Source organism: Arachis stenosperma, chromosome 3 (genome assembly GCF_014773155.1).
Source record: "Arachis stenosperma cultivar V10309 chromosome 3, arast.V10309.gnm1.PFL2, whole genome shotgun sequence".
In the NCBI taxonomy this organism is placed as follows: domain Eukaryota; kingdom Viridiplantae; phylum Streptophyta; class Magnoliopsida; order Fabales; family Fabaceae; genus Arachis; species Arachis stenosperma.
Genome location: NC_080379.1, coordinates 13,971,460 through 13,982,506, shown reverse-complemented (window position 1 = coordinate 13,982,506; position 11,047 = coordinate 13,971,460). Strand labels below are relative to the sequence as shown.

Genomic DNA, 11,047 nt, shown 5'->3' with positions numbered 1-11,047 from the left:
ACAATGAATTCTTCATACCATCCCCAAACCGATGACCAAAGTGAAGTTTTTACAAGACTTTAGAGATGTACTTACGTTGCTTCTGCTATGAGAATCCAAAAGGTTGGCTGAAACTTCTCCCATGGGTTCAATATTAGTATAACACTTCATTCCACAGCAGTATCAAGATGACTCCTTATAAGACATTATTTGGCAAAGATCCCCCGAGACTCATGCGATACCACAAGAATTCCAATGATGCACCTCACTTACAAACTATGTTGCAAGAACGGGACCAACTTCTTGAGAGGCTCAAAGTTAACATTTTCAAGGCTCAACAATTTATGAAAGATCATGCTGATGAAAAGAGACGACACTGGGAGTTACAAGAAGGGGACATGGTGCTGGTTAAATTACAGCCATATTGTCAACAATCGGTTGCGTTACGAAAGAATCATAAATTGGGGATGAGATTCTTTGGCCCCTTTAAAATTCTTACCAAACTCAGCCCTGTTGCATACAAGCTGCAATTACTAGAAGGTGCTAAAATACATCCAGTATTTCACATTTCTTTATTAAAGAAGTTTCATGGGAATGATACTCAACAATATATTCCACTGTCATTGACAACTAATGAACAAGGTCCAATAATAATGCCACAAGTGATCTTAGCCAAAAGGGTGATTATGCAGGGCGGTAGTGAGGTACTCTAACTGTTGGTGCAATGGGAAGGCACTTCTCAAGAACTTGCTACATGGAAAGATGCTAAAGAGTTTATGAAGTCTTTTCCTCACTTCAACCTTGAGGACAAGGTTGTCTTTGAAGGGGAGAGTATTGTAATGAGTAAAGAAAATGAAGTAAGGACAAAAGGGGTAATTTAACCACAAAGAAAGCCAAATGCAGAGTTAGTTAGAATTGAGGGACAAATGGCAGCAGATCAAATACACAAAAGTTTGAGGCAAAGACAAATAAATACTCAACTCAAAGACTATGTGCTATAGGCAATGAGTGGTAATTCCTTTTCTATCTGAATATTCTTCTCTTCTCTCTACTCTCTCTCTGGTCACTAAATCTCTTATTATTGTTAGGTTTATTCCTTTGGAAGAAGACTTGAAGGCTTGTGCTGTGTCTACTGTTAAAGACTTTCATTAATTTCATTGAATTCTCTTTATATGGTTGGCTACTGTTACATTAAAGAGTCATTATGAACTCCTACTATTAATTCTGGTTTATTCTCCTTTCTAGTTAATTCTAGTTACGTTCCAAATGACTATTTAAAGATTTTAAAACACATAAGTGAGTAAACAAAATAGTTAACGTGTTACTTAACGTTTCAATTAAGTATGTTGTTAATAGATAGAGGGATTAACCTGAGTAAACTTTTAAAATTTAAAAATTTAATATGAGCCGATTAAAAATAAAAAAGCCAATTTAAGACTGATTTGAAAATTAAGAAATTATTTTAAATATTAACTAAAAAAAAGTAAAAAATAACTCAAATGAGGCACTAAGGCAGCTTGAAAACTATAAATTAATTCATATTTAATATTACATGTTAGTACATGTTACTGAATATCACTGTTCCTTAAAGCAACTTCACTAACTAATTAAAAAGCCCAACCATGCAAGAAAATTACATGCATCATTATCCAATGACAAACAACAACAACAACAAAGCCTTGTCCTACTAAGTGGGGTCGGCTATCATTATCCAATGACAACTACCAAATTTACGAATAAAAGACACTCAGCTTTCTTTTTCAACTCATAAAAAAAAAAGACACTAAGCTAGCTACACTAGACCTCCTTGCCATTCAAATTTTGAAGTTACAGCATAGCTGTTTACAATTTTTGTTTAATTTGTTCAAATCCTAATATAATTCCATGTTATGTTGCATGTGTATTTTTCTGTCGTTGTTAGAGTTCCAGAGGGATAAGCCTCTTCATACCATATATATGCCCCCAAGAAAGTTTAATATAGCGACTATGAACAATATGCATCAATTCCATTTAGCTACATATCCTCCTGTCTTCACTGAAATTCCACCTGTGAGAATAAAATAAATGAGATTCAACTACTTATTATCTAAATTGCTGAATCCAATAAGAAATTGTTTTCTTAGCCTTTTTAATATAATAGATAAAAAATTTGTGTTATGTAAAATAATGTGCTGTAAGAAATTATGTGAACTAAAGATGTTATAAACCAACATCTGTCTCAACTGCCAATAGGGACTTGATTGCAAGGAATATAGATCGATGCATTTATGATTTAATAGAAACAATATTTCCTAACAACCAAACTAAAAGACAAATTAAAAACGCCTCTCTCACATATTAAGATTGAAGCAGATTAGTAGAAACAAAATATATATAATATAATATAATATAAAATAAAATAAAAGAGACAGAACAGTAGAATTAAATTTAATAATAAAATAAAAAAAATTATACATACTTTTTATGTTCTACTCAGGATACTTTTAAATTTTAATAGGAGTACTTGTTCCACAAGTATATAAATGCATCATAGCATAATACTTATCTATTAAGAGATAAGAGAGAATACACATTACTAATAAATTCTTTTATTTTTGGCTAACATTTTATATTTTAAATATTAAATTCTAAATTCTAAATATTAAATCATTATTTCTAATAATATAAGAATAAAATATTAATTAAAAATATTAGTTAATATTGATAAAAAAATATTAATTTTCTAATATTTTTTTAAAATAAAGTAAGGTACAAATGGATTCAAATATCGTTGTCCAGCGTCTCGGATGTTTGGCTTTCACCCAAGGGACTCGGGTTCCATTCCGTGCTCCCCAGTAATGATGTATGCATAATTTTTACGTATATTTTTCATTTTAATGGTACAGATATTATTTTTTTGTAGGTGGATGTTACAATACTCCCTTGATGTTTGGAGTTTTAAAATTTCATATAATTTTAACAAAAAAAATACTATTACAATTTAAAATTTAATTTATTTTGTGTTGATTTAGGTTAACATTTAATGCATACTGATGAAATCAATAAACAATTAATACTTTTTTTTAAAAAACTACAAATATATTAATTACAACTTATAAAATATATTTTTAATAAATAATAATTATAATTATTATAAGAAATTTAATATGCTCTATTAGTATATAAGTTATTTAATTAGTTAATAAAATCTAATTAATTAATAATTTTATATTTTATTTATTTTAATTATTTATTTAAAATTATAATTTATTTCATAAAGTTTATTTAATATACTATCTTTTTTGTTCGTTGAAAATAATGAATTTGTTCACTGATAAACGTATTCCTATTTCTATATAATTTGAATCGTATTCGTATATTTTTATTTTTTTTATTAATCTAATTTTATTCACATATTTTAATTTTAAATTTTTAAAATTTTTTATTTAAAATTTAGATAGATATAATTTAAATTAATAATTTAATTTAATAAAAATAAATATATTCGTATTATTTTTATTATCTTAAACAAAAAATATCTCTAATTATATTTTCTAGATAAGATTTATTAATCTTTTTAGATATTATGTATTTATATATACACTCTAATATTATTAATTTGAAAGATTACATATATCTATCTCTTTTGTTGAAATATTTAAAAATCATATTTAATTGTTTTAAAAAAATAATACGAGAACATTTATTTAAAATAAGATAAATATATTTATTTAAAATTTAAAAATTTTAAATAAATTTATTCATATTAATTTTAAAATAATATGAATATGTTTGTTTAAATAAAAAAATTTTAGAATAATAAGAGTATTATATCTTTTTAATTCTTTTAAATTTTTATTTTTATCATAATTTTATAATAATTTAATATCAATTTAAAAATAAAATAAATTTAAATTAAAACAAAAAATTTAACCCAAATAGAATTTAATGTTAATTCTTTTTTCTTTTTTTAATAATTAAATGATGATTCTTCTCTCTTTTCTTAACTAAGGAGTACTAAAACTCCAAATACGTTAACTTTTGTTTAACTCTTTAAGAAGAGTTTTAATACTCCAAACCTTCCAGGAGTATTGAATCAGGCGCCTTCTTGGTAAGAGTAAACAATAAGACAATAACAATTGATCTTGTTTATGATATGGAAAAGTCTAGGGACCAGCAGTTTTATTGAAATCTGGCCACTGATAAAATTTCACACCATTTTGAAATCACCATTAATAACTAATTGATGGTTACAAAACACACAATTTACTGGCCCCTAACACTCCTCTTACGATAATGACTAGTTATATACAAAATACAATACACCCTTAACTTTATCACCGTTTTCTTATAGGTTATATAAATCAAACACACAGTGTTATATTTTAACAATTACCATGAAAACAATTTTTCATACGTAAATAAAATAATCAGCGTACCATGTATGATGATCTTAATGAATTTTAGTCCTTGAAAATGGCCATTGCAATGTACAACAAGGGTTGTAAGCAATCAGGGGTGAACTTCCTGGCGAAGAGGTAAGATTCAGAGAAATTTGATTCCCTCAATCGACTAATCAGTTCAACGGAAACCTCCTGGGGCTTATAAGAATAAGGGTGTCCACCTTTAGTCCCTGTCCAATTGACATGTGTCAACGTATAATTGGTGCAGCCCTCAGGATCCATCATTGACAACAACGTAGGAAAATAGTGTTCCTCTGGATAACACTCGTCCTTCTTGTAGCAAGGACTTCTAAATTTTCTCCACAACGCGCGGTCCCTCACCACCAGGAGCGCGTGGGGGCGCGTGAGTGTGAAAAACTGCGATCCAACTCGGAAGTCTTCGTACTTCACCTCCGGAAGCATCGCGAACCTGCCCCTCGCGATGTATCGGTTCCAGAGTCTCGGCGCGTGGGTGAGGATTTCGATGAAGCTCCGGTGAGTCTGAGTTGGTCGGGTCAACCCGGGCGAGTCGAACGTGGTGGAGAAAAAGAGGGAGCGGTAGACGTAAGGGAAGGAGTGGAGAGGGATGCAGTGCTGCGAGAGGAGTGCGAAGTACGCGTTCTCAGGGTCATCGAGGAGCGCGTGGGCGAGGAGACGGCGTGTGGCGGATATTAAGGTTGGCGAGGCGCGTGCAGTTTTCTTGGAAGGGATGAAGCGGTTCTTGAAAACTCCCTCGACGGGGCGCGTGAGGTTCACGGAAGGGTCTTTGTGGATGTAGATGTTATATAGGTTGGTGGGTTGGTCATGGAAAAAGAGGTTCCATATAGGGGCAAAGTGGAGGTCGGTGTTGGTGAGGAAGAGGAATGCGATCTTGGGCTTTGGTTTGGTTTGATAGGAGAATTGGAAGATTCTAGAAGGTTTGTGTTGGGGTGGCGCGTGGTGGTGGAACGTGGAAGCGAGCGTGAAGAGGGAGAGGTCGTCAAGTTCGTCTTGTGGGGAGAATGGGAGATGGAGGTGGCTTTGGGTTAATACTGTGGGCCCAAGAATGACGATCACAGGAAGGGAGAGTAGGATAGAAAATGCAAGAACCAATGCTGTGTGTGGCAACATTTGAATCTCAAAATATGATCATAGAAATAAGTTTGCTGGGTTTGTGTAACAATGGAAAAGATTGGTTTTTTTGGTGGTTTATGATTATGGCATGTTTATGTTTGGATTGGAGGGAGGTACTTGAGACGATGGAAGAAGGGATATAGGGAGGATATGACATATTGACGTCAATGGAATATTGGTCATAGAAGTTTTGGAGCCAAAATTAGTATGTTTGTGTTTTTAGTAACTTGAACCAAATTTAAGTAGGCTTTGGTGTGTGTTTGATAAATTTTTTCCCCCTTTCTTTTTCTTGGCCGTTTGATGTTTTACAACTGAAGTTGGTTACTTGTTCCTCTTTTTCTATGGCAAATATAATATCCTTTTGGCTTTTTCTCTTGTTAACCATAGAGGAGTTAGAGGTGCATCGGTTGATTTTCCTTAACATTGGTTGGGGATTTTAGTTGAGATACCACTTCGTTAGTTAAAAAAATATTGGTTTCTTAACAAAATTGAATTAATTATTACTCATTGTTGAATTATCTAATTAATGTTCTTATGAAAGCCTTCGTCTATATTATGTGAGCGGGAGATTAATTCTCTTGGCCAATTTTATGTGCGGACAATAAGGAAAGGAAGTTATAAAAACACGCATGTAAGCTACTAAGGTTCATACCTAAGAGCCAACCACATGAGCACGTGGCAATTGGCAAATAATGATACAAATTCTCATCATTGAAGAAAAATATGAGATAATTTTGTTTTCTCTTTCTCTTGTATCTTTTGAGTCAAGTGCTATGATACATGAATATTCATACAGGTACGAGACATGACATGAATATCCATAAATTTTAAATTTTTATATAATATATATATATATATATATATATATATAATATAATATAAAATATTTTTTTATGTTATGATAATATTTTAATATTTTATTAATATTATAATATAAATTAATTTTTTAATATTTTTTAATTATATAAAATAATTAAAATATTTTTATTTTAATAAATAATATATATTAAAAATAAAGTTAACTACGTAATAAAATTTAAATATATCTAAATATATTTAAAAATAATTTTTTTATTTTTTATTAAAATATGATTGAATATAGAACAAAAAACATTCATATCAGATTAGTATTGTATCCAAAAAAACTTCCAATTCTAAGTTACATACACACTACACCCAACACACAGAGGATATCTTTTTTTTGATCAAATTTGCACTATATGAAGCTTGAATCCAAGACCTCTTGATAAAAAAGAGGATCATATATCACTTGAGTTAAGGCTTATTTGCAATAAGTGATTGTTCATAACTTTCATCTTTATCTCTGATTAGAGATGTCAATTTAAATTCCAATTCTAGGGTTGGCTTTAGGCCCTTTAGGTTTTTTTTTTTCCAACCCACAATCCTAAAACATATCAAGAAAAACAAGCTAAATAGACCCTAAAAATAAGAGTTGGGCCCGGGTCAACCCTAAAGCCCAAAATCAATCAAAAGCCTAAATTACTAAAAAGAAAGAACCCTAATTATAAACTCAATCTCTCTTCTCCGCTGCCGTCGCACTCATCTCTCAGCCGCCACCGCCGTGACGCCTCAAACGACTCCAGATGCTGTCGTCGCATCTTCCTTTTCTCTTTGTCCCAGCGTCGCATTTTCATCTTCTCCTCTTCTCCGCCGATATGACTAAAAAAAAAAAGAAGTGACTCATGGACTGATTCTAAATTTTTTTGCCCGTGAAAATGATTGATTCTGTGGATTGTTTAAAATTTTAGCCCTTTTGAATTTGGAATCTTTTATCACTTTGGCCCAGTGAGATAGGACCAAAATTTTGTAAGACTAACCTAATTGATACTTCTATCTCTTGTTTATGTTAAAGTTTGGCATCATTATAGAAACAGTAGAGGTGGATCTAAAACTTATATAAAATAAACTTACATTTAGTAAATTGTATTTCAAAATAAAAAAAGGTTGTAAATAAATGTTATAGCATACTAATGGTTTATCGGTATAATACACATTTCTCATTAAATTCTTTTTTTATGATCTAGTTTTTAATATATAAATTAATAAATTTTATTGTCCTCGTATTAAATAAAGTTTATTCTTTAATAATAAGTTAACAAATTAACAAATTTATATTATTACTAGTGTATCACCTGCGCGTATGCACGGGCTGTTTTATAATAAAAGTCATATCTACTTGATTATGGACTTCTTAATATTATAGCTCTTTGTACTACATAATTGAATTTATTTAATTTTATAATTATAACAAAAATATTATTCTATTATAAAAATTATTATGTTTTTATAATAAATATGTAATCAATATTTAATATACTATACTATTGTTCTACTATAATATGTAATCTTTATGTATATGAATATTATATTATGATTTATAAGTGTAACTTTGAATAATTGAGGTTATCTTTTAGAGTCCGCTTATATATAAAAAAAATAAATACTATTATATATCATGTTGTGTGTTATTTTAATTAATACCTTATTATGTTGTGTGTTATTATTAAAAATAATTAATATTTTAGTAGAAAATAAAATTAATTATATTAATTAAAATACAACACACATGCAAAAACTATTTATATATGAAATATTTTTTTATATTTGTATAAAAATATAATTATTATTAATATATTAAAAAATTTTAATTAACAAATGCACTTTTTTATACTTTATGCTTTTTTCTTTAAATCCACTAAAAAATTCACAAATGCATAAGTTGAATTTTTTGTTACCAAATTAATATATGACTGTTACATTAACCTTATTAGTTAATTAAAAATTGAATATTGAAATGAAGAGAAAGACATTTAATGTACCAACCAATTAGGGAGAGATAGACGTTTAATGTGCTTCAACCAATTAAAAGGAGTTAATGTGAAATTCTACTGAATCTTTTCAAAAAGAGGTTTAGGAGTTTAAATTACTTCTAGGCCGCCAACCACCACCTCCTCCCAAAAACATGTTAAACTCAGCTTATATACATAATGTGCTGTAGTTACCATTTCGTTTTCAGTTCAACAATGAAATGGGTGCAAATTTACAGTGACTAAAGGCGGTGTGAGTAGATTCAATATCTTCCTCTGTCGTAACACCGCCTACACTCCTGTTTATGTTGATACTTTTTTTGAGTTTAACTATGGGAGGTGGAGGCCATTTTCCTGTTTATGATGCAATAATTATTATCACTACTCAGGTGAGTAAAGAAATTATTCACCTCTTTAATCCTGGTATACTTGTGTGTTATTTTTGGATCTATATATTTTTAATTGAATTTATTCCCTTATTATGTTGCAGAACAAACTGTATATTGTCTAGCAGTTGTCAAGAGTGCCGAATTGAACATAATTAGACGTAAGTTTTTTTAATTTCTTAACGTGAATACTCATGATCTCATGTGTGATATGAACCTTACTTGAATTAAGGGCAATTCCAACGAACAACTTGTCAGAATTGGTAGCATGGAACTACTTAGAAAATTGCCTGTGTTACTTCTTGATCTTATTTTTTGTTGGTACTGCATGATGCAATGAGAATACAAATTTGCATCAAAATCTATGCTTTCATCAGAACACTCATTACTATAATTATACCCAATGCATTAAAATCTATGCTTATGCCACCTTTAGTTTGATTCTTTATATGCATCATCTTTTTGTTTATATTAATTTTCAGAAGTTAATTACTTAAATCTGCCTTCTTAATTGCTGTAATGAGAACGTTTTAACTGGGGTATTTTTAGTAGTGAAAATCCCAACATAAAAAAAAGTAGGTTGTATTCAACAATTAATTTAAAGTTTCCTGTTTGAAATATATTCTAGTAAATAACTATGGTCATCATGAGAATAGTTTGATCATGATCATAAATTAGATAGTGACTTGTTCATTCCCATTGAATGTTTATTCTAAAGGTGTTATGGATTTCCACGTGTCATGGTTTATTACTGCAGAGAAATTAGGTTTCAGTGCTGAATTTATTGAGATGAAGCGGCAAGCATTGGACCTATTTGTAAATAGGATAGCATCACATCATGAACTTCAACAAAGTGAGCATCTGAGGATGTTTTTGAAGGCAGAAGAAGAGATGACATCTCTCATCTTTGATAGACTAATTTATTCCTCCATACAGCTTTATATATTCTAGATGTGATTAGCTTTCGTTCACTTTCCTTTCGGGTCTCCACTTCTATTGATTTGCCATTGTTTACGTTTTACATTTGAGGGTCAGTCATTTCAATCTATGATGAAATAAGTTGTTCAATTTGATGATAAGTCTCCTGAAATCAATATCAAATGCTTGCTTTCATATTTCGTGGCTTATATTAGTGATTGATAGATAGATTAAGTTAATTATGGTTTATGCTTACTGATTTGATAGCTATCATACAAAAACAATCACAGTACATCTTGTGTTTTGCGGGGTGTATAAGACTTTAGTGTCCCTGTTCTTTTTCATGAATGTCTATCTGTCGTATTTATAAGGTGAATCACAATATTAACTTCTTTCAGCGTTCAATTAACTTAAAATTAAGATACTTAATAATATAGTTCTCAAAATTAGTTTTATTACACTAAAGATGTGTTCTTACTCAATACTAACCATGTGTTGTGTTGTAATTAGAAAATTAGTCCAAATCGTAATGCCCAATGCATTATTAATCTCTCTATAAATCAAAGCAAGTTAGATAAGACATAACCTAATTTCCATTAATTGGTATTGAGCATATTAAATCCATCTTTCACATTGTTCAAAATATTTATCCATCTCTAGAATATATATACTGCTCAATAATCATCACAATATTAGCCAATTGTTCATAATAACCTTCTGGAAGCACATACTAAATAGTCCTTAAAAATAAATCATAACTACAAGAAAAAATTATACTTAAAAAATAATTACTTAAATTGGTGAGTTTTCAGCAACTCCATTGTTTTAACATCTTTAACCGAGATTCCTAAATACTTCTTTGTATACCACATTGTCTGTCTCATTGCTTTTGTCCTCATCATGGCATAACAATATTTTAAGCCCCTTCTTATTTGTAACTCTTGAAACCGCAACATATAATTGACCATGTGTAAATACTGGCTTCCTTAGAATCAAACCAACTTTTGATAATGATTGACCCTGACTCTTGTTAATCATCATTGCATAAGAAACCATAATAGGAAACTGTCTCCTTTGAAACTTGAATGGTATCCTATGGTCAGAAGGACTTAGAGTCATTCTAGGAATGAATACTTTTTTACCTGCATTTTTTCCTAAGATACCTTTTGGTTCTATTATGTGTTTATCAAGCTTAGTAATAACCAACCGAGTACCATTGCACAGTCCAGCAGAATGGTCAATATTCCTTAGTAACATAATATGTGTCCCTACCTTGACTGTTAATTCATGATTTGGCACTCCCGAACACCTAATTGTGTTTTAAGAATTCAGGAGTGTGTACTGATGCTAGAATGTCATTGTTGTTCTCTGTTGGACACGCTTTGTCACTACTGTAATAAGT

General features: G+C 30.1%; 1 protein-coding gene across 1 annotated transcript; it reads right to left on the bottom strand.

The window, feature by feature from the left end:
* Positions 1–1,566: 1,566 nt before the first annotated feature.
* On the bottom strand, positions 1,567–5,510 carry LOC130965537 (glycosyltransferase BC10-like). Its single transcript, XM_057890295.1, has 2 exons — positions 4,398–5,510; positions 1,567–2,026 (listed from the first exon to the last, which is right to left on the bottom strand). The coding sequence occupies exon 1, from the start codon at positions 5,508–5,510 to the stop codon at positions 4,422–4,424; it is 1,089 nt and encodes a 362-aa protein (XP_057746278.1). The 3' UTR covers positions 1,567–2,026; positions 4,398–4,421.
* Between the last annotated feature and the right edge of the window lie 5,537 nt (positions 5,511–11,047).

Bases quoted from the DNA above. Each gene is read 5' to 3' on its own strand.
- LOC130965537 (XM_057890295.1), bottom strand. From the start codon at position 5,510: ATGTTGCCACACACAGCATTGGTTCTTGCATTTTCTATCCTACTCTCC.